The sequence below is a fragment of the Notechis scutatus genome, chromosome 4 (genome assembly GCF_049901735.1).
Source record: "Notechis scutatus isolate UNSWTSFEM ecotype Mainland chromosome 4, rNotScu1.2, whole genome shotgun sequence".
Classification (NCBI taxonomy): Eukaryota; Metazoa; Chordata; class Lepidosauria; order Squamata; family Elapidae; genus Notechis; species Notechis scutatus.
The window spans coordinates 100,368,698-100,392,702 of record NC_142012.1 but is presented as its reverse complement, the minus strand read 5'-3'; the positions used below and the strand labels follow the sequence as shown (position 1 = coordinate 100,392,702).

The window sequence follows — 24,005 nt, the reverse complement described above, 5'->3', positions numbered from 1 at the left end:
TCTTCTTAAAGTACATCTTACTAATTTGGAGGATCGTAAAATAAGCAGGGTTTGACAACATTTTTAAAGCTAGTTTAAGTGGTCTCAGTTGCCTTTAGTTTCAAACTTATAGCATTAAAGAAAATTATTCTCAAACAGTTTGGCCCTGTTAAAAGACCAAGGCCAAATCAATGCAGTTACATGGCTAGTTTGATTTGCAAAATGAAGACTGACCTGCTAGAAACTCAGAGAAATTGGATCATACTCTTGTCAAAATAATTGCTAACAGGGAGATTAATTTCAGGGCTAAAAGCAGGATGAATCATTTTGATAAGTGCTGTAGTATATTCCTTTCCTAGGCACCACCATTCCACTGAAAATCAGCCCCTCCCAACCACAGCTGTTGGCTGTTTTAAGCAAATACAAAACCTTAAACGACTTGCTTAAAATAACATCTGACTTATTTCTTAGAATCTTTGGGTTTTTTTTTTGCAATCTGAAAGACAGAGCTGCCACATATGAGCTACTACAGTTATATAAGCACTAGCTGGCAGCGAAGAGATAGATTTATTATAGCTGCCTGTCGCCATTTGTTGATTATGTAGACTTTTTGCAGCCAGCTAAAGTAGCCATAGAACTTTCCAATGATGTGACACACATTTTTTTTAGTATTTATTTGTCAATTGCTTACAAGATACAGATATAAGAATAAACATAGTTTTGAATACATGAGATAGATACTTATAAGAAAAATAAAAAGAAACAATAGGACAGGGACGGTAGGCACACGCTTATGCACACCCTCTTTCTTCACATTCCTTTCTTCTTTCTTTCTTCACATTCCTGAAGATTCTTGGACTCACTCTTATCTTTCATAGCACCGAAAAATATCAGAAAAGGCTGATCCTGCATACACAGATCTTACTCATTGGAACTTATATACTGTACATATATCCAAAAATTCAACTTTACAAAACTGAATGAACGGATTAGATTACCACATATGTGTATTTGAACAGGCCAGGGTGGGAAGAATCATGACCCTGTACCTATTAATCTATGCTAAAAAAAAAAAAATCTCTTTGTCCATCCCTATGAGCAAAAAAATGAAAGATCCATCTGCTTGCATCATCTCCAAAAAATGTGCAAACCAATTATTTCCACCCTAATTCCCATTTTATTCATTGCTTGCTTATGGCCCGAATTGCCAAAGACTGTATTAAGAGACGATGTGTCCAAGTCACATTTAACTGAGAAGTCTCACTGGATTCAATAGGGCTTATCCTAGTAACATTGACCTTTAGAGTAAAGCCCATTAAGGCAGATTTTGTAATCTACAGAAAATTATACTATATAGGCACAGAATTATGCTACAGCAGAGACAGATAGATGCTTATCAACTGGATTCATTCTCAATAGATACGCATCAAATTGGAACCCAATTATCTTGACTGCACCGCGCCGTCTTTTAAAAAACATTTTTTATTAGGCAATGCACCCTGTGTTTCCGTCTGTAATTAAATACCGCAAAATAAATACGTCTTGCACAGTTTATGTCTAGTCTAGACATACCATGGGGTCCCCCAGTGAAAGATTAAATGCTCCTACAGTGAAGCCTATCTGGGAGAGGGGAGGAAGAAAAATTATCACGTTTTTTGTTGTTGTTTTTTTGCCGTTGAAGGAACCAGGCGAGCGATCTCTCCGAATATTTTGAACGATCGCCAGGGGTCCCCAAACTTGGCAACTTTAAGACTTGTGGACTTCAACTCCCAGAATTCTCCGGCCAGCACAGCTGGCCGGAGAATTCTGGGAGTTGAAGTCCACAAGTCTTAAAGTTGCCAAGTTTGGACACCTCCGATCCACAGGATCCCCGCGTCTCTCGGATTCCCGTTCCCCGCCTCTTACACGAGCAGCGTGCAAGAGAAAGTTCCTTTAGAAACTTTCCTTAAAACTTTTAAAAAGCGAAAGATAACTGGCTCAAAACTCATTCGCAACAAACCCCCCACTTTCCAAGCCCCCTTGCAACAAAACTTGACCACGTGACGCCACCTCGGCCGTCCCTGCGTGCGTCTCTCTTTTCCTTAAGTCGGGGCGGCTACGGCAATTCAACGGGTCCAAAAACTTCCTCGCGTGTAGCGAGGAAAAGGGGGTGTAAGACGGCGGCGGCGGCGGGGAGGGGGGGGGGGAGAGGAGGGCCCTGTGGATGCCGCGCGCTGATTGGAGAAGGGCGGCTCGAGCGGAGTTGTAAGACGAAAGGGGATTGGCGGAGGCGCGGCCGCATGTGCCTAGCTCGCCGTCTTTGTATATACAGGACTCCGCTCGCCGAGCTCTTTTTTAACAATGGGCCGAAGGGGCCGCTTCACCGGACGGGGCTGGTAAGGCGAAAACTCCCCTCCCGGGGCGGGGAGGATGCCGCGGCTCTGGTGCCTTTTAAGCGACAGGTCCGCGGAGATGCAAGAGGCGGTTCTGCCGTGCCGGCCGCTGTAAAGAACAGAAGCGGAGCTGCGAAACTCTCCGGTAAGCTGGACGGCGGTGGGAGGGGAAGAGGGAGAAGCGCCCGTCCGGGACAGCCGAGGCCGGAGTGGGGTGTGTGTGTGTGTGTGTGTGGAAGCGTGTCTAGCCCTTTGTTGTTGTGGCGTCCCCGCCGCCGCTGCCGCTTCTGGCCCCGGGTTCCCTTCTCCACCGGGCAAAGTGTTGGAAGTTGTTGCGGGACGGGCGGCGCGGCGCGACTGTCGAGGCTGCGCTCGATCGGGGAAGCCTGGAGGAGAGCCGCCCCTTCCTCTCCACCGGCCCGGCCGGCTTCCCCGGCTTGGGGAGATCCGGAGTCAGCCGGGCTCCTGCTCTCCCCGGAGAGATCTTCGGGTGATGGGAGCCGCCGCGTCCCCCGGCCGCTTCTTTGAGAAAAGAAGGAAGGAAGGAGTGGCATCAGCTGGGGCGCAACCCCGGCCGGCCTCCTCCTCCTCCTTCTCCCTCGAGGGGGAAGGTCTGGGACGCCGGCTGGGGCGGGAGGAGTTCCTGCCGCCGCCGGCATAAACTGAGCGGCTTTGCCCGGGAGTTGCGGCCCATCGATGAGTTCGGAACCGGCCGTGGCTTCCCCCTTTTTTCTTTTTGCCTCGCAGGCTCTGATCCCCGGCCTCCTCATCCCGTCCCATGGAGCTGGAGGGGCAGTGGTGGAATGGACAGCTGGCTGCCGACATCCACCAAGCCCTTCGCTACAAGGTAAGTGGCCGGATCGCCCCCTCGCTTCTACGCTCCCCCTATACACACACACACACACACCGATCTTTGGAGTAGTCCGCGGCCAGGCGGAAGAGATAGATGGGGGGCAGGCTCTGGGTTCAAGTTTTGCTTTTACGGATGCCCTCTCTGCCCCCCCACTCCGAAGCCAAGAAGGTTTGAGTCTTGATCATCTGTGGAAAGAAAGCCCCCCCTTGAATTTCTTCTCTCCCCCCTCCAACTTTCTGAGTCATATAATTAGTCTTTGCACTCACAAGTGGGGAAACTGAGGCAGATTCCACTCATCATTCTTCCCTACGATTTGCTTCTGGAGCTTCTTCCAGGCCCTGAAAGTGATGTTAACTGAAACTTCACAGGACTTCAGGGCATTGCTTATTGCTTGTGGGTTTCAGTCAGGAGAAGAAAACAGGCTGGGATCCTGTAGCGATTGTGTAGGATCTGGCTAGACGATGCCCTGAAGTTAATAGATCTTCTCAGTCAGCAGCCAAACCCACTGATTTCAACCACGGAGATGTGTAGTTTTGTTGGTGCCAATTTCCTTTCTCACCTCTAATCCTGGCCTGCTCCTTGCCCTAAAGTGCAGATACGGAGATTGGTGTGGGAGCATTGTTCCTTTATGAGAAGAACAGTTAGCAGATTCTGTTTTGGGCCTACTAAAGTTTTAATTTTCAGTGAGAAAAAGTAAAAAAAAAAAAAACCCTTCTGGGGTTTCTTCAGGGTGGCATAATAAAATGAAATGGTCGTCCCAAGTTGCAGAATGGTTGTGGCTGGGAATTGGATGGCATGTAAATTTAACAAATTATTATTGAAACTGCTTTTCCAAAACCTGTGGAAGAAAAACAAAGTGGATATGTCAGATTTTAAAAGTTCATTTAAGCCCTTTTGCTCTCATCTGATTTCTTTTTTCTAATCTAATGGCAGTCAACAAGTAACCTTAATCACCGAGTAAGTAACCCATCTAGGTGTTTGTGAGAGAAAGTAGCTCATTTCCAAATCCTGCTGTGTCTCCCGTGTGTCTATTGCAAATGCTTCTCTGCCACTTCAGTCACCTGACTCTCATGGCTTTACAGCAGAATGCATTACAATAAATCAACATTTATCAGAAGCTGTCATAATACTGCCAATGCAAGTTCAAGATGCTTACAATAATACCAGCACCATAAAAACACAACCTAACCTAAACACGTTTCTTCTTTCTTTGAAACATTTGATCAGGCTGGAAAAATTTCTGGTCAGTATCCCTGAAGTTTTCTAGCTTGACTGACAGCCCCAGATTGGGTTGCTGAACATAGTTTCCTGGGGCCACGGCTTAGCAACCTAAAAAAATGACGACAATGTCATAGATGTTGGGTTACAGGAACAACTGTCAGAGAACAGTTGAAGGGACTTCAGCAGCTGATTGCTACTTTGCATCTTAGTTAGAAATTGCTGCTTTAGGTCTCTCTCCCTGCAGGCAGGCTGCAGTGAACACACAGATTCAAAAGATCAGCTGAAATAACATTTATTGCTCTGCAGATGTTTGTAACAATGCTCAGATTTACCCAGCCCTGAAGAATCTGGAAGTTTTACATGCTTTTTCCTTTTGGAAATACTGGGCTCAGGAGCAAACACTGCATCAAGTTACCATAGCTTGTGTCTTTCTGCATTACGTTGGTCCAATTAATTAGGGTTTAATCAATGAACCATGGTCAAGTGATGTGTTTACCAGGCAGTCATTTTTTCTTGCCTTATAAATCAGTGGGCCCCAAACTGTTGGGCACCAGGGATCAGTTCAGCAGACTGGAGGAGATGTGGTTTTGTGGGCTGCTTGAATCCCACGGATGGGGGTTTGCTTGTTTGTGTGGCTCAGTTTCTGACATGCTATGGACCTGTGCTAGTTCACAGACAGATGTTGGAGACCTCTATTACAAATGTTTTATCAGTTTCTGAAGAGACTGAGATTTTTAAAAAGGTTCCTGGTGGGATATTCACCGGGTGCAGCTTCTTATCATTATACTGTAATGATAAAGGTGCATTAGTTTAGGTTCTTTCTTTTGGCATAAATCTTTTTAGAGCAAGCATGGTAGAACCACTGGGTATAATGTACTGATTCACTTCTGTTATTCATGTAAATGTTTGAGGCTTTGATAATTCTTTGAAATGTGGTTGTCTCTGATCATTAATATGCTACAGTAATTATCTCTCGTATCAAAAGACTTTTCATCCATTGATTTTAGTTCCCATCGAGGAAGGGAACATATTCATTTTTTACCTTGATTATAAGCTTGTTTAACTCTGAAATCTCCCCAAACTCGGTGGAAGAAAATTCTCAAGTAATCTTACAGCTGTAACTTTTAGTCTCTTTATAATCTTTGTATTTAAGATATCTTCAGGATTCATGTGTTAGTGCTAAGTTATAACATAGTTTTTATTTGGTGATATTTAATACGTTAACTTGGAGATTGTGTGATTTGTAAATCATGATTTGTGGCTTAATATGCAGGGACATTAGTTTCTCCCAAAAGCCATGACTTATCAAATCATGTTTTAATTTACTATATGAAGGCAGTTAATAAAAAACCCAACATTTTGCTTTTAGATATTTCCATCTCCTTGGCTGTGTTTGTATCATAAACCTAACTACCCACCATGTTGTGCAAACCCAGTCTATGTAGTAACTTTAAGGTACAGTGGGTTATTGAACCCAGAAAATCAAGTTAATTCCCTTACCAATCAAATCATGATATAGAAACAATGTAAATGTCAGTCCTATTTAAATTAAATGAATGTATATTTCTAAATTTTTTAGCAAAAGTTATTTGTGACGTGCTCTGCTTTTCCATCAGTTGGAAGGTTTGGTTGATCTCACTGTACCTCAGTCAGGATAATTTGATGTACAACTCTGACCTGAGAAATTTAGTTCAACCATTGTATATTGTTGTTTGTTAATTTGATAGGATTATTTGAGCAGGTGGAATGTTCTAATTTCTTTATAGAGTTATCTTTTGTTTATTTTCTTATCTCTTTTTTCCCCTTTGGATCCATGACACTGATTGACCATTTTGAATCAGTCAGTTATATCAGAGCAGTTATTAATTTCAGTTGATTGAATAAAATAGTGGCTATTGCTGAGGTTCTTGTAAAATATTAGCCATATGGTTTGCAAACTACAACGAATGGGTTTTGGTGCAAGTATGCCTAACAAATCCAAAAGCCGGGCTTGTTTTTCAGATGAACATTGTTTAAACCATGAATGATTTCAGTTTGAGGGTCACAAGTGCATATCAGGTGATTCCCAATGAAATGAAGTTACAAGGGGTTTTCATTAAGTTTCTTTCATGGAATTGTACCAGGAATCCAGAAAACGTTAGAAGAGAATATTTGTGCCTCAGGATTCAACTATGCAAACCTTGGTACATTGATGATGTTACCTAGTTTGGTAATGAAATGTTTGCCAAAAAAAGCAAAGTCAGAAAGCTCCAAGGACCCCACAGTGCTATTCTCCTTTTACTAATTCTACCTTGTTTGCTCAGCATTTTTTTCTGTCTGTCTTTATAGTAGAAAAACAACAAAAATAAAAGATGCAAAATAGCTCAATATCTTATTAATGACATCAGCAGCTAAATATACGGAGCACCCAGAATCTTCCTTTGGCTTATTGCAATTATAGCAATACCCAATGTCCATCTTGGGTCTTTTCTAGGTTAATGATCCACTGATAATGTGATGCCTGATGGCCTTGGTTATTGGTACTCCCAGAATACTTCCCGTCTAACAGATGTAGATGCCTCTGAAGTAGGAATTGCCTTCAAGTCAAGCAACACTCAGAGAAAGTTCACTGTTTAAATTACTGCTACTCTGATTCATGTTAAACTGCTCCATCCAGTTTTGCCAACTGTAAAGTGGAACTTAAGTATGTGACTTTTTTCATTGCAGGGAAATAGTGTGAATAAATATGATAGCAGAAAGGCATTTAGTAGGCTGTCTAACAACATCGAATAGACTAAAACCCCTTTCTTCTTCTTCCTCTTCTTTCTTCTTCTTCCTCTATTTTGTGTATGTATGTGTGTATGTATGTGTGTATGTGTATATGTGTGTGTGTGTATGGTATTCAGCTTTGTTCGGGTATTTCCCCACGTCGTTATAGTTGTGCTTTTAAAGTTGTAGCAACGTTTCGGCAGAATCTCATCTGCCATCATCAGGCTTCTGTATAGTGTTCGTCTGTGAATCAGACTTTCACAGCCGTTTCTGTTTTAAATTTGGTGCTAGCCATCTGCTGTGCCAGAATGGTTTTTCTTCATCCTGATTGGTTGGGAGTCTTGGTCTGTGTTTATTGGTCTTGGAGTTTGTTGTGTTCTGCTTGATTGGTGTTTCTAATATCTTCTGTCTGTTTTGTAGTGTTTTTGTATCTTGATTGGCTGGCAACATTGTGTTCCTGTATTGGAGGCTTTTAGTGCAGCTTGGCTCCGAGTAAATGGATGGCTATCATTTATTAGGAAGCTAGATTTCATCTGGGTGCCTGGTTGGGGTGTGTTTGAGCTGGAGGTATCAGGGGAGATCTGTTTGTGCCCAAGTGTTTGCCTGGCTTGTGGTGTGGAGATTTTGTTTGTGAGTGCAGGCTTCCAAATAATTGACAGTCTGGTGGAATCATCTTTTCTATTCATGCTTTCAGGTCTTTTTTCAATCTCTATGGCTTCTCTGATAATTCTGTAGCTGGGGTTTTCTATAGTGGCTAGAGTTTTGGTGCCATTGAAGTTGATGCTATGACCTGTGGCTTTCAGGTATTGGAGTAGTGAGGAAGCGTGTTCCAGCTTTTTTACTGCATTTTTGTGTTCATCCAGGCAGGTACTTATTCTTCTATTGGTCTGTCCGATGTATGTGGCAGGGCATGATGCGCAGGGGACTTCATATATGCCTTGGTTTTCCAGGTCAATTTTCTGCCGAAACGTCGCTACAACTTTAAAAGCACAACTATAATGATGTGGGAAAATACCCGAACAAAGCTGAATACCACACATATAGATACCCGCGAAAACTTAAGAAAACATATATATGTATGTATATATATGTGTGTGTGTGTGTGTATATATATGTGTACATTATATATATATATATAATGTATGTATGTATGTATATGTGTATGTGTATATATGTGTGCGAGAGAGAGAGAGAGAAATACCACTCACGCATCATCACAAAGTCTCCAGAACTGTAAAGCCTACAAACTTGAAATTTGGCATGTATGTTCCTCTTGGCTTCTAGGTGCTCACTAAGAAAAGATTTTTCAAAATGACCATCAGAGCATTAGTATTTCATATATTATTATTAACACACTCTGATGCTAAGGAGTTCTACTCCTCCTCCCTACCTGAAAAGAAATCTGTTCCAAATGCAAAATCTGTTCCAAATGCAGAAGAGAAGAGTTTCAGTTTTAGTTTCACGGCAGCAAGCATCTTTAGCACAGAACAGTGAGCTAAGCCATGCCCAGGCTCCTTGCTGTTTCCTCCTTGGTCACATAGGAAATACTGTTTCAGTTTCCAAACAGCCCTCAACTCTCTCACACTGACACGACTCTACCCAAATGAATACTGATGAATGCTTGTAGGCAGAGGCAGAATTTCCCCCCTTATTTTCCTCCCCCAAAAGTAAGCCCAATCACATATTTTTGTAGCGAAGCACAGATATCCAGCTAGTATCTAATAAATTGCTTATGTTTTAGAATCATTAACAGAAGATGTAAGTTGGGTTATACCCAAGAACTACAATAAAGAATAAAACTGAACTTTAAGGTTGTTTGTGATGGTGATGGAGAAAGGAAATGTTCACTATTGCCAATTTTTCTAATATTGATGTGTTCTATTAAGCTGCAGTATGATTTATTTATTTATTTTGAGTTAGTAAGGTGGGTGAGCTCAGCTCCTCTGATTTTTGAATAGATTTCTTACTAGCATTCTTTGTCAGTCTGACCATTGTAATAGTATGACTTGGTGCAATGGGTGAATTTAGAATTATGGGATGGAAAATTAGGTATCAGAACATTAATCTGCCTTCTGTCTTTTTCTTCTGTAGCAATATTTCTCAATCTTGGCAATGTTAAGATACACAGACTTCAACTCCCAGAATTCCCCAGCCAGCCATGCCACACATTTTAAAGTCCACACATCATAGCAGACTTCTTTTGTTTCCTGATAGCTCTGATTGGCTTTTGGAAGGGGAAGAGCTAGTATCAATATTATCTTCCCCAGTTGGAATATTAGCCGGCAAAGGGAGACATTTTAAGCAATTTGCTTTTTCTTTCAAGAATTTTTTTAAAAATATATATATTTTAAAGTTGGAAAATGTGTTTCTCAGTATATTCACCGTCAGTATTTGATTCTGTCGTAAATTAAAATAGATTATTAGCCATGAGGTTGTATCATCCAAGCTCACAGGTTTAGCATTGATGAAAAAGAGATGAATTTCCTTTATGTAAGCACAACCAAATTTATACAGCAAATGAGAGACATCAAAGACAACTGATGATTGTCAGGCCCACTAGGTAGACCAAACCAGAATATCAACTCCACAGCAAAACTGAGACTATAGTTTATTGAGATACACTATAATAACGACATCTTGCAAAACTGATTGTCCTTTAACTCTCTTTCTCCTTGTATCCCAGTTAATCAGTGTCATTTGTTTGGCTCTCTTTGAATATTATCTGGCTACCCAGGATTCAACGAATGTTTCAGTTCTCATTTTTAGGATAATAAAATTTTTTGTAATTTTTTTTTTTCCTCAGGGGACTGAAACTTCCAAAACTTCATTAAATTTCAGAAAAATATAAAATACCAAAAGGCAAAACTGACAAGATCTTACCCTCAATACAACTATTGGCCATTTATTGTTCAGACAATATTTCAAATTTAGTAAGCTGCTAGCATTGTCGTCTTCAGTTTACCATAACTGTATGCTTTATGCAAGGAATTTTCCCCTTGGGTTAGAGTGTCTTGGTTCAAATCATATAGAACAGGGGTGTCAAATTCGCATTGTCACGTTGTCATATGATGTATTGTGACTTTCCCCCCCTCTGCTAAAATGGGGTGGGCATGGCCAATGTGTGACGCATTCAGCCTGAGCGCCGCAAGTTTGACGCCACTGATACAGAATGACTCAACGCCATTTTACATTTCACCATTTTGGTATAGCTCGCTGGGGAACTGAGGTATGCCGATATGATTGCCCTGTACTTAGTGTCTTCATCCTCTTCTCAGCTCCAAGATGGAAGTGCTGATGCCTAACAACAACCATGTTAGTTGCCTATCCCACATGGTTATTGATTGTGTGATAATAACAATAGTTAAGGGAAACTCAACTGTGAGCAACAATAACAACTATCCCAAAGATGAATGCCACAAGATTCTTCTCTTCCTGCAATTTTTTTTCCCAACTGTTTTGTGGATTTAATGTCTTGGGCTGCACCTGTTGTTCGTAAGATTAAAGGAGTTGCTGTAGTGCAAATTCTAAAACACTTTGTGTCCTTTTTTAAAATATAAGGGATATTAAACACTGATTCTTAGGAACCCAAATTTCAAAATGATCTAAAATATGCTCAGGGATCTGTTGTGGTATAAAGCCTGTTTGTTGGTTATGCTGAATGCTGTGAATGTTTTCACAGCGTAGTTGCGGAATATATTTTATGGTTTTCGACATGGTTGTATATGTTTTGTTTCCTCTGTTTTTCTATTGCGCTATTTCTTTTGAAGTTTTTAATGGACGTGAGACGCCAGTGTCACTTATGTAAGACGGGCAACTATGCAAATTGAATGAACGAAACAAATGTAATTTGGATGTAATTATTCTCTGTGCCAATTTCTCTACAGCAGCAGCTGCTTTTAAACGCTGTTACTCTCTCCTTAGGAGCTGAAGTTACCCTCTTACAAAGGCCAGTCTCCCCAGTTAAATCTGAGAAGGTATTTTGCAGACCTGATTGCCATTGTGAGCAACCGGTTTCGTCTCTGTCCTGCTGCCCGACATCTTGCTGTTTACCTGTTGGACCTCTTTATGGACCGTTATGACATCTCCATTCAACAGCTGCACGTGGTTGCTCTTTCCTGCTTGCTTTTAGCGAGTAAGTTCAAAGCAAGAAGCTCAACAGGTTGACATTGCTTTACCCAGACTAGAAACCAAATAGTTGAATTGCAAAAATGGTTGGGAATTCAATACTAAACCGGCCATCCTGAGACCCATCACGGATTGCAGAAACCCAAGTTTTTTTTATTTGCTAAGCTGCTTTCTGAAAAAAGAGAAATAGATTCTGTAATTTTAGATGCAATATTTACACGGCCTATGTCACAACAAACTTTAATTTGTACTTTTTGAAAACGATATGTGATGCTGCTTGAATGGGGAACGTCTTTCTCTCACACACGAATGGTATCTTATCTTCTTCCGATCCATTACAACAGGGCTGTCAAACTCGATTTCATTAAGGGCTACATCAGGGTTGTGTTTTACCTTGGAGGTACCAGGTGTGTTGTGGCCAGCTCGATGTCACTCCTGTCAGGGGGGCCTGGGTTGGCCCAAGCACTCTGCCAGCGAAAACGGGCTCCTGCATTTTCGGCTGCCACGATCTCCTGCAGCCGCCAGTGAAAATGGAGCTTGGGAGGGCTGTGTACCTGCCCCACACAGAAAGGTGCAAGATATTGAAGGATTGGAGAGAATGTAAAACAGCAAAAAAGCTAAGCTAAGGGCGCAAATCATGCAGCTCATGGGTTGAAGGAGGCCCCCACTCCAGCATCTCTTGTATCCTTCAAAATAATTGCCATCAAAAATAATATAATGTATTTTTGAGTCCCAGAGGTTTAAGGAGTGATAAAGTTCAGGTGCCCATTTTAGCTCTTAAAACTCCTGACACAGCTCCTCAAAATAATGGGCCTCAGCCATCATCCACTTTTGAAGTGCAGTCTTAGATATCACAGAAAAGTGGATTGACCTAGAAAGTGATGGAAATTGCAGCCTCTTTTTAACAGGTGTATACGCTGCTTTGTTTTGACTTAACTCCGTTTATTGTACTTTGAAGAGCATGCCTCGCAGCTTAGCTTTACATATGAATTCAACCAGTTGTGGGCAGTCAACAAACCAAGATTTATTAAGTCCTGTCTTGGCTTGTTGGGTAGATCCAGTCAATTAGCCCCATGACAGTGTGTGTTTCTTCCATTCTGCACCTTTTTCTGTATCACCAATTGCCTGGTTCAAACATTGATTTCACAATAAGTCCAGTGGCCCTTGTAAACTGTTGAAGGTTTCAAAAATTCACACCTGTCCCAAATAACAGAATAAATTGGAAAACAGTTTTGTTTTAGGCTTGAAAATATGGAGATCAAAACCATTTTTTCCCAATATATCATTTAGCCTAGTGAAAAAAGGGATGTCTGAAGCTCAGAGCTGAAGAAACTTGGATGAGAAGTGAAACGTCTTCAAAGAAAAAGGAAGTCCAGTTGCCTCTTGAAAGAAAGCCCCTTTGGGACCTGATTGACATCGAATTTCCGTAGACATTTTAAAAAAGGAACTGCTTCCCCCGTAATGAGGAGCTCTGACAATGACCAGATCTGATCATTTAAAGATCCCTGCAGCCTTGAATGAGAAAATGATTTGAAATGCTGCTGCCAATCTGGCATCCTAGATCTGTCATTAGAGATGATAAGAGTGCATTAGAGCAAAAGGAGGCCAGCTGTGCAATCAAAGTGTACTTTTTAACCAAAAGCAATGTCGGGTTTAACAACTAACTAGAGTTAGTCGTCCAACGTCCTACCACAACGGGGACAAGAATTTCCATTGCTAAACAAAGGGTTGTTAAGTCCTGTCCAGTTTTATGAGCCTGTTAAGCAGTTCTGGCTTTTCCCACTAACTTTGCTTGTTTGAAGCTGGCTGGGAAAGTCACGTGGCCCTGTAAATACATGCCAATTACCAGGTGCCTGAATTTTGATCCTGTGAGAGTCAGACATGATATTCTTCCGATTAAAATCGGAATTCCGATTTTTTTGGAAATCGCCCACCCCCCTTCTTCTCCTCCCCTCGGAGGCCCCCTGAGTCAGGAGTTGCTACCGCTGGCGCGGCTCCAGTCCCGCGTTGCCTCGGGAAGGGAAAGGGAAAAAGGAAGAGCCGCGGCGGCGCTTTGCAACAGCAGCAGCGGCACCGGAGGCTCAGGCGCAGCAGCTCCCGGTTTTGCCTTTCCCTTCCCAAGGCAACACGGGAGTGGAGTCACGCGGAGCCGCGCCGGCGGTAGCAACTCCTGACAGCCCCAGCCGGACACCTGAGCGGAGCCTGGGTGGTGCGAGTGGAGGCCGCTGAGCGGCAGGAAAAGGGAGCTGGGCAGCCACAGACCATCCGTCTCTCCGTGCAACATGCCACCGCCCGGCCCTGGCGAGGGAAAGCAGTGGGCGCTCCCCGGGCGGCGGCCTCGGCCCCGCCCCCAGGGAAGCGGCTGCCCAGCTCTGGAGCTGATCCACACGTGACCGGCTGGAAAGGAAGGATGTGTAGCGTTGGTGTTGTGTGTGCGATTTCTTGGCTCGCGGCACGGGGTCTCTTTTGGCCGGCCCCGATTTTTTTTTCAGAGGGGAATATCATGCCTGGAGAGTGGGGATGCTGCGGTGGTCGTAAGTACAAGGAACATTCATATATCATATTTTTCAGTGCCATTGTAATTTTCACCGATCCCTAAACAAATGGTTGTAAGTTGAGGATTATCTATACCAGGGGTCTCCAACCTTGGCAACTTTAAGACAGTCTTAAAGTTGCCAAGGTTGAAGGCTCCTCTCTATAGTACCTGAACCTCCTTCAGAGACAGAAATCTCCTTTCACAACATGCAGAATTTTTTTATATTAATCCTTCCTTGTGTTCTGAATAGTGTTTCACTCATTTCATGTCCCTCAGGTAAATTTGAAGACAAGGAAGACAGTGTGCCTAAGCTTGAACAGCTGAACAGCTTGGGGTGTATGACCAACATGAGCCTGGTCCTAACCAAGCAGAATTTGCTGCACATGGAGCTGCTCTTGTTAGAGACTTTCCAGTGGAACCTCTGCCTGCCCACAGCTGCTCACTTCATAGACTACTATCTCTCGATCTCCGTTCACGAGTCAGACCTCCATGATGGATGGCCGATGGTTTGCTTGGAAAAGACCAAACTCTACATGGCCAAATATGCCGACTACTTTCTGGAAGTATCCCTGCAAGGTGCATTTTTTAATGGCTTTGTTCAAACTCCCCATGGTTACTTAGCTGCTAGAGGAGTGAGTGGGGGGGATGCCTGTGTGTGACTTAACCATAATCCTCTGTCTCTCCAGATCATGCCTTTTTAAATTATGCCCCTTCGTTCGTGGCCGCTGCTTGCGTGGCTTCCTCAAGGATTATCTTGCGTCTTTCTCCAACATGGCCGCCGCGACTCCATCGCCTGACAGCATATTCCTGGGACTTTCTGTTGCCGTGTATTGAACGACTATTGGTGTAAGTGTTTCCTCACTTAATAGGGTAGTATAGTCAGTCCTCGGTTTACAATGGGGAAGCTACGGTTAATGACCATTAATGAGCTGTGGTGGCGCAGTACTGCAGGTTCCTTCTGCTGCCTGCCGGCTGCCTGCAGTTCAGCAGTTTGAGTCTCACCGGCTCAAGGTTAACTCAGCCTTCCATCCTTCCGAGGTTGGTAAAATGAAGACCCAGATTGTTGGGGGCAATAGGCTGACGCTTGAAAATGGCTGTAAAGCACTTTGAAGCAACATATAAGTCTAAGTACTATTGCCTTCAGAAGTTATGGGAGCTTCATCTCTGGAAGCTGTCAAGAAGAGATTGGATTGCCATTTGTCAGAAATGGTGTAGGGTCTCCTGCTTGAGTGAGAGGTTGGACTAGATGACTTCCAAAGTCCCTTCCAACACTTTAATCTGTTAATCTGCTGTTGCTATTCAAAGTTAAAACGGCACTGAAAGTGACTTGCACCCGTTTTTCCCACTTACAACCGTTGCAGCATCCCCATGGTCACATGATCTAAATTAGGATGCTTGGCAACTGGAATGTAGTTATGGCAATTGAAGTGTCCTGAGATCGTGTGATTCCCTTTTTGTGACCTCCCGACCAACAAAGTTCAGCGGGAACGCTAGATTCACTTAACCTGTGGTAAGGAAAACGTAAATTGGGGCATCATTGTCTGGCTTAGCAATGGAAATTTGGGGCTCAATTGTCATCGTAAGTTGAGGACTATCTGTTAAATATCTGTAGAAATTGCTATTAAGTTTCCAAGTTGGAAAGCTGAGTGTGATGACAAGCTCTTGATGCTGTTGCATTTCAGTCTTGAATACATTCTTCATGCCTACATCTACCCGTTAAGACACATTTCTCTAACTGCCCCTCTCATCCAGGGATTTCTGCAGATGTGCAAAGGGAGGCCGAGAGAGCAGGCCCAACTGGACAATTGCCCATAAAAAATGGGCAGAGCTACAATCAGAGTGTTGGGTCTGCCATTTTGGCTTTAAACAACAACAACAACATACCCTTAAAGACACTACTGCTTTAGTCCCAAATGAAATCAAATGCTTGCATAATGTGATATTCACCCATAAGAAAGTTATTGTCAGTATTCCAAGTAATGCACCCATAGAAAGCAGAACTCCAAGGCAGGTAGATTCCTCAAGGAGCGATTTATTGGATACTTGATATTGGTACAACTGGTAAAAACTGACTCTGAAGATCCCCGCGTTTTTCACCTCATTACAAATTAAAAGGTCCCCCTTCCCCCCAGGTCATCAGTCACATTGTCCAATCGAGGTGCTAGGCGGTTGCTTGGTTACTTCACTCCTCTCCCCAGCCACCTGTTGGAATGTCCTTGGTTCCCATAGGAACACTTTTTGTTTTGACTACAAACTCCTAGCTAGCTATTTCCCTCTCCCTCTCCCTTCTTCCTTGTAACCCTGAAGCCTCAAAGATGGCCTCAACCAGGTTCGCTTCAGGGTTGACTATTTTAACATATCACAATTATCTGTGATGAACGTCCTCTTACGTATGGAGGTGAAAATAAAGATGCTGTTGAAAACAAAAGAGTGGGCAGGAGGTTCAGATGCCAGCCTGAGCTGATAACTGCCAAGTATGGAAGCCTTTGAAGGTCAGCCCTTACTTAGGAATAACTGTTCACCCAATAGATTTAACTGATTTGTAGGATCTAAGCAGACCTTCCTTCTTTTTCATTTGGGGTTGTGTTATTTCTTGTTTCAGTGTTTCCCAACCATACCCATTTAAAGATGTATGAAGTTCAATTCCCACAATACTCCAGCAAATAGTGGTGTACATGTTTTTCCTAGATGAATAGGGTAGGGTAGGGTAGGGTAGAGTAGAGTAGAGTAGAGAGTAGAGTAGAGTAGAGTAGAGTAGAGTAGAGTAGAACAGCATAGTACAGCACAACACAGAGTAGAATCTTGGATGTCTTCTAGTCCAACCCCCTGCCCAAGCAGGAGACCCTATACCCATGATGGCAAACCTATGGCACGCGTGCCACAGGTGACACACAGAGCCATTTGTGCCGGCACGTGAGCTGCAGGCAGACCTACCTCGCTGCGCATGTGTGCGCCTCACAGCTGATTTTCAGCCTGTTTGAGGCCTTTTTAGCCCCAAAGGCTTGAGGAAGACTTCTGCAGGCTTCTACAAGCTTTGTAGGCCGAAATCTAGCCCTGTTTTGTCACTTCCGGTTTTCTCAGAAAAACAGAAAGTGACGAAACGGGCTAGATTTTGGCCTACAAAGCTTGTAGAAGTCTGAAGAAGCCTTCCTCAAGCCTTTGGGAGGTCGAAAAAGGCCTCAAATTGGCCGAAAATCAGCTGTGAGGCGAGTGCAGTAAGGGGGCTGCTGGGGGTGGGGTGGGATTGTGTGTGCATGTGTAGGGGGCGAGGGGCGCGCGCATTGCCTTCTGGGTGCTGACACGTGAGCACAAGCGTGCAAGCATGCACACAATTTTTGGCACAGGAGCCCAAAGAGGTTAGCCACCACTGCCCTATACCATTTCAGAGAAATGGTTGTCCAGCTTCTTAAAAGCTTTCAGTGATGGAGTACCCACAATTTCTGAAGGCGAGCTGCTCCACTGATTAATTGTTTTCACTATTAGGAAGTTTCTCCTTAATTCCAGGTTGCTTCTCTCCTAATTAGTTTCCATCCATTGTTTCTTGTCTTGCCTTCTGGTGCTTTAGAGAATAAGTTGACCTTCTCTTTTTGTGGCAGCTGCTCGAATACTGGAATATTGCTGTCATGTCACCCCACTCCTTCTTTTCTCTAGACCAGCCATACCCAAATCCTGCAACCATTCTTCATATGTTTTAGTTTCCAGGCCTTTAATCATTTTAGTTGCTATTCTCTGCACTTTTTCCAAAGTCTCAACATCTTTTTTTGTAATGTGACCAAAACTGGATGCGGCATTCTAGGCGTGGTCTTACTAAGGTTTTATAAAGGTTTTATTTATTTGGATGGATGGATGGATGGATGGATGGATGGATGGATGGGGTTTTATTTCTTGTAGCAGAAATGCTTACATTGAATCAAGAAAAACTATTGGCCCATTCCCATCAAGCATGAATGAAAAAATAATCATCTCCTTGTACATGGGTTTGGATGAACTGTAGATTTCATCCAATGTAGTTAAACAGAAAATAATCCTTTTAATTTTAATATTCTAGGGCCCATGATAATGATGTAAAAGAAGCCAACAAGCAAAAAGGACAACATAGTTCTCAATCACCCCATAACACTTTATTTCAAACCATCAGTCAACCCACACAGCAGCACATACCCCATTATATTCAAGCACATCAGACTCCTCTACCATATCTTCAAACAGCACCGCAACAAAACTGTCAGCCGATTATGTCAAGCAGTCATACCTCAACCTACCCAATGCAGACTTGCCCAGCTGGTTTACAAGGTGGTGTTCAGGCTCAAAGTCATATGCAGACTTCTGGAATGTCACTAGCTGTCCCTATAGAGGTGAAGCCATGTTTAAATGTCTCCTACAATCGAACCTATCAGATTGCTGGGCGTTACCCTTGTATTACTCCATGCTTTGAGAGGTGATGACTACAGCAGAACTCTCTGTGTGACCAGTGTTAAATCAATAATAAGAGGACAATTTGGGGTCCTTCTAAAACCTGGGAAATGGCTGAAAGAGGACAACGTATTTTTCCTCCCAAAGGTAGCTCAGTTGCAGAAGCTTGCAAGTACAAGAACGTGCCTACTTGCAGAATAATGGGAAAAGATGGGAGAAATATTTCTGCCACGCTGTAGTTCTACAGGCTGAACTTAAAAACATACCTTTGAAAGCGTGTTGAGAGACATCTGTCCTGTCTGCAGGTTTTGTCTTCCTGAAAAGATGAAAGATTATGCGTGATGTTGACGACACTGCTGCTTCTACTTAGCTCTGTGCAGTATTGAGTAAGATACTGAACCGTGAAAGTCCACTAAGTGCCATTGCTTTCCAGAAGATGGAGAGGCCAGTGAGAGAAGAGAGAAGAGGCCCTTTTTATCTAATCAGTAGCTCAATTCTTTGACATGCCCGTGGATGAGAACTTGTATTTCAGTGGCCTTGGATTAATGTTCTTCAATCTTCTGCTTCAAGTATTCTTGTCTTCACTGAAGCTATGTAGAGATAAATTATCATGTCAACTCAGGGAATAATCAAAAGTTACTGTGATGCAGGATATATATCATTTAAATGGTTACCTCGGGTTCTGTTCCTCAGGGTAATTGTATTAGTAAAATACCAAAGGGAGTTGAGATGCTTATCTAAGTACTCCCTTCACCTAAATGTGCTTTGCAATAAGGCAGGGAAAAATAGGTAGGTTGTATTTAAATGAAGCCAGTACTATAACCATAAAAAAATGGAGTTTTGTTTGCAATTTACTCTACTTTATGCCACCAATTATTTGTGTCCAAAAAGTTTTTGGTTTTTTTTTTTTTTTCATTGTATTGATTTCTGGCTTCAAGGTACAATTGAAATGCTTACAAGAAATAAAGCCTTATTTATATTGGCCAGAGAGCAGAATGAGAAATGGAAGTTCTCAGACTCTTACAGCACAACTGTATTTCCATAGTTCTATTTCTTTGGCCACATCAGCTGCAATTCAGGTATTTTTATAATGTGAGCTAAGTCATAATAAGGGTGCTACATATGATCATCAGAAGTGTCTTTAAGTCCTTAGAGTCTGTCCTTACCCGAACCAGAATTATTTGAATTAATAGGCAGTAAACAAATTTTGAGAACCTTCTATCTAGCATGTAAGATTAAGGAGTGACTAATTTGATATATTTGTTGCCAGTGGTGTGCGATCTAGGTATTTAGAGATGACTTGAGAATGGAGGTGATAAATGGAAGGAGAACTTGAAGATAGATAGACCTTCCCTAGTGAAAAAGATCATCCTAAATAGTTCTCATTTAAAGGAAAAATGGCCTTAAAGTGGCTCTCTCTGTGAGCTGACAGTGCTATGAGAAATTATTCTTTAATTTGGAGGAGAAGCTATCCTCTGTATTAGTAATTATTTTATGCCATAATATGTTTTGTGTGTCTCCTTATAAAAATGGGGAATTTTGAGGGGAAGAAGTAAAGCTTTCTGAAGACATTTTATATACTGGGGAATGCCACTTCTTTCCTTAGGATATTTTTTTATTACTGTGTTTGCATGTCTGAGCGGGGAAAAATTGATTAGGTAACAGAATTGAGTGTCTGAGGTATCTTCTTACATGATGTCATTTCTCATTTCACTTTATGTGGGGATGAAGGACTGCAAAATACATCCGAAAAGGAATGATACTTATCTCAAATTGCAATACTGCGCGTACAGCTCTCCATACTTTTAACTACCTCAATACTATGTTGAATGTACAATTTTGTGGAGATTCATGACTTGAAAAACAGCTCATTGTTCCTGAAATTCTTACGTGTCCTTCAGTGTCAGTCCTCCATAAATGAGACAGCAGAGTAGACATCCAATACATCTAAAAATTGTCTTGCAGGCCTTTACACTCAAAACATTAGTTAATAATTAACACTGGAATTGTGGGAAAGAGTTAATTTGTCTAGTCAAACCAGCAAAACTCACCTAAGACAAATGATCTTATTTAAGATATTTAAGTAATTAGACTTCTTACTAAAAATGGATCCACTACAAGTTCATAGATTTGTGGCTTACTACTTTTTTAATTTATTATTTAGCCTTTTGAGTTTGTTGTTATAGATTAATATTGGCAATAGAATATGCACTGTGCAACATTTCCTATTTTCTTATACGTATTTGGTCAACCTCAACTGAACTGACACACTGCTGTAATTGCTACTGCAGGAATTAAAATGTGTGTCATCAAAAAAAAAACCTACATATTGAAAGAAAAAAAATGAGTGCCATGCACTCTTTTAAAAAATAAAGTTAGTTTTGCGTAACTTGTGTGTGTGCTTTGAATAATACATTCCAAGTTTATTTTTGAGTGTAATACAACAGATATGAAAGAAAACAGGAAAAGTATTTTTAATTTTTATTAAAAATCTGAACTCTTGTACTTCATTACTAACCTTGTCTGGAAAAGACAACAGAAAGACAGAATGGAAAATAATTACAACTGTGAACAATACTGAATCCATATATACATTCTGTTAGAATATGGAAAAAATTATTATTTTAATTATATCAGGCAATACTATTTGCACAATTACATGCAAGAAGTCACAGAAAACCCATCCCTCTTTTTGAGCAAAGTCCATATTGCGTTGTGCACAGATAACATTACACGACAGAAAACAGTATGATGCCTTGTCTTCAAAAATCAGTTCCCTGGTTGGTGCATTCTACCTTAGAATTTAATTTAATTCTAAATCAAATCTGCTATAGATAAATGCAAGCACAGAATAGTACATATCTGAAAAGGAATCAGTCACGTATGAAAATTATGTGCATCTTTGCTCCAGCAATGTTCAAGGCACCACTTTCAAAGGATTTGCATTAGCTCTAAGAAGTATGTTCAGTAATGTTCACTTGGGATTAAAAACCTAGAAACAAGGATGATATTTTAACCACCAACTGGTGGCCAATCAAACTTTACAATTGATGCACCCTACTTGGCGGCCTCCATTTAGGTATACTGATTTATAAACTACATAAATCATGTTTTAACGACCCCATAATCCCTTTCGGGGTGGAATCTGGACTTCTGAATGGAGCTAGCAGAGTGTTTAATGGCCGGATGCCCCTCCTGTTGCCAATGTGGAGGTTTTTTTTAGCAGATATATTCTCATTGTGCCCAGAGAGAAATATCTGCCTCTACCTAGGATCAAAATCAGACTCCTGATTTTGTGAGGTGACAGCTCCACCTCTAGGGCACCACACCACTGTTTAAAAACTACACAAATGGTATTTTTAAAATATCTAAATTGGGCAGGGGAATTGACTGGAAGACCTCCAAGGTATCTTCTAGCCCTATATTAAATGTTCCACTTATGTGAACTGAACTTCTTGGTTCTACATGTTACTAGATGGCCATACCTGAGTTTGTTACACTTTTTTTATGAATTACAATTGATTATAGTAATCACAATTCTGCTTCTTAGCAGTGCCAAGATGCTCTTCGCACACACAAAAAAGGGGGCACTTTTTCTGCAGTGGCCCAGGCACATGTGCAATATTAGATCTATCAGAAAAATAAATTCCTGACACATTAACACTAAGAAATAAATCATGCTTTGAATGGGCGGTCCAAGCAGTATCATGAAGCATTCTTGAAATTCTTAAGAAACCATAATCAAAATATTGTTGGTTGATGCAAAAATTACAGGTGACTTTGCCAATTTTATATCATTTATAAACTTTTTGGGAAGGGTTCAAAAATATAGGTAATTGAACCGTCTTGAAAGTGATTGTTAGCTGCTTTTTTCTATAATGAAAAATGGTCAGTGAACAATGATCAGTTGACTGATTTTTATATTTTAAAATTCCTTGGCATTAAATATAATTCTGCAGTATTATGAAAACAAATGCAGACTTCTAAACAGAAATAGCTTTCTTATTTCTAAACCACCTATCTCAAGCAAGTGGCTCTTGCCTGTGTCATTCATGGTATTATCTAATTTGGATACATTGTGTGTAAATTCTTCTAGTTTGGATATATTGTGTGTAAATTCTAAGCTTTCACTTCCTTAGAGCTACACAGCGGAAGTGTTCAAAAACTTTGTTTCCATTTTTAGTTGAAAGGATGTAACATTATATCTTGGGTCTTAACTGTAATAATGTAATTTGGGAAAATGAACCAAATTACATTATAAAACTAAGCTTAGATTATCCATAGTTTGCCCATGGTGTGAGTGTATACAATAAATTGACTTTAAATTTAAACATAAACTGTCCAGATCCATTTCAGTATGAAATGGGCAGCAAATAAATTTAATAAATATATTAAAAATAAATAAGGAAAAGGAATGTTCATGAACTTAGTGATCATTTATAATTTATTAAACATGAAACCCGCTTAGCACTGCATTTGAATAAGACAATGGGTGCTGAAATTACTGTTAGATTAAGTACACTACAGTACCAGGGAAAATATTTAATGAAAATACAGCCAGATACCAAACTCCTTCCATTTGCACTCTGATCTCCACTAATATAATAAGAACACCTTGACATACAACTATCAATTGTCTGTGTTATGCATACTTCATGAATCTCTGCATGTGATACCCCTTTTATATGATGTATCTATTTTAATAGTATAAAGCTTAAGCTGAAAAACCTGTTATTGAACATTTTACAGAGCCATACTGTGTTCCCAGAGCCAATGTAGTGTGCCTCTGTAATCAAACTTTATGACTTACTGTGTCATCAAACCTAAAATCACATTCCTGAAACTGGGACTTGTAAAGAAATGTTGTCATTGATTAAAAATGTTTGGCTTTTCAGAAATCTAAAATTGCTATTTTGCATCCAGATGGCATAGTAAGCCTTAAATGGTGATTAAAGAACCACACACAAAAAAGCGAATGTCAAATTTGGGACATTCCTGATGTATCCTTTAACCATTATTTTGTACAGCTTATTATAAGAAAGCAATATGTATATGAAAAATATTTACAAAATTAAATATGAAGGTACAAAAGATTTTCTTTTATTCTTACAAAGATAAACCTTAGGTTACATCATATTTCCATAGCCAAGATCCTGATGATCCTAACCCTAATGACCTTTTATAAGATATTTAAAAATGGCTTTTATTCCAAGCAATGGCCCCTATAGGTAGCTGAGTGCATATACAGATTATTTATGTATGGTAGATATGTGTGACGCCACAGATGTGGTGGTTTTCAGTTTTTATCGTTTTATAGTTTGTGTGTTATTGTTTTTGATTTGATCTTTGTTGCCCAGAATTGTGTAACAAGCCAGTTTAAATCAATGAATGAAAGATTGTGAAGGCATTTGTACTGTCCTATAGGATCCAGAAGTTAAGCAGAGTTGAGTCCAGTCAATAGTTGGGTGACTGGCCATGAGGAAATTCAGGGCTATAGAACAAGAAGTAAAAATTATCCTAGAATACAGTAATGGTAAAATTTTTGTAGACTGTTCCCCAAATCACTACATCGATGTTTTACAAAAAGAATTTACAAAAAGACACAGAAAAGTTTTAGATGTTTAAACTCCAAATAAATTTTATTAGATTTGTCTTTATTCACAGAAACAACATTAAAATAAATCTAATACTTTAAATGAAAGAATCAAACAGCAAATAGTATTTTTTTAAAAAAAACAACAATGTTTTTTGACTAGTT

At 40.9% G+C, this 24,005-nt stretch overlaps 1 protein-coding gene across 2 annotated transcripts; it reads left to right on the top strand.

The window, feature by feature from the left end:
- The first annotated feature begins 2,225 nt into the window (after positions 1 to 2,225).
- On the top strand, positions 2,226 to 19,811 carry CCNJ (cyclin J). 2 transcript variants are annotated; one of them, XM_087964242.1, is made up of 6 exons: positions 2,226 to 2,496; positions 3,099 to 3,198; positions 11,095 to 11,305; positions 14,111 to 14,410; positions 14,521 to 14,680; positions 17,883 to 19,811. In XM_087964242.1, exons 2-6 carry the CDS (start codon positions 3,130 to 3,132, stop codon positions 18,274 to 18,276), a joined length of 1,134 nt encoding a protein of 377 aa, XP_087820368.1. In that variant the 5' UTR covers positions 2,226 to 2,496; positions 3,099 to 3,129; the 3' UTR covers positions 18,277 to 19,811. The 2 variants fall into 2 exon arrangements, with proteins under 2 accessions (XP_087820368.1, XP_026526509.1); XM_026670724.2 differs by lacking the exon at positions 2,226 to 2,496 and having other exon boundaries at positions 2,929 to 3,198.
- The last annotated feature ends 4,194 nt before the right edge of the window (positions 19,812 to 24,005 follow it).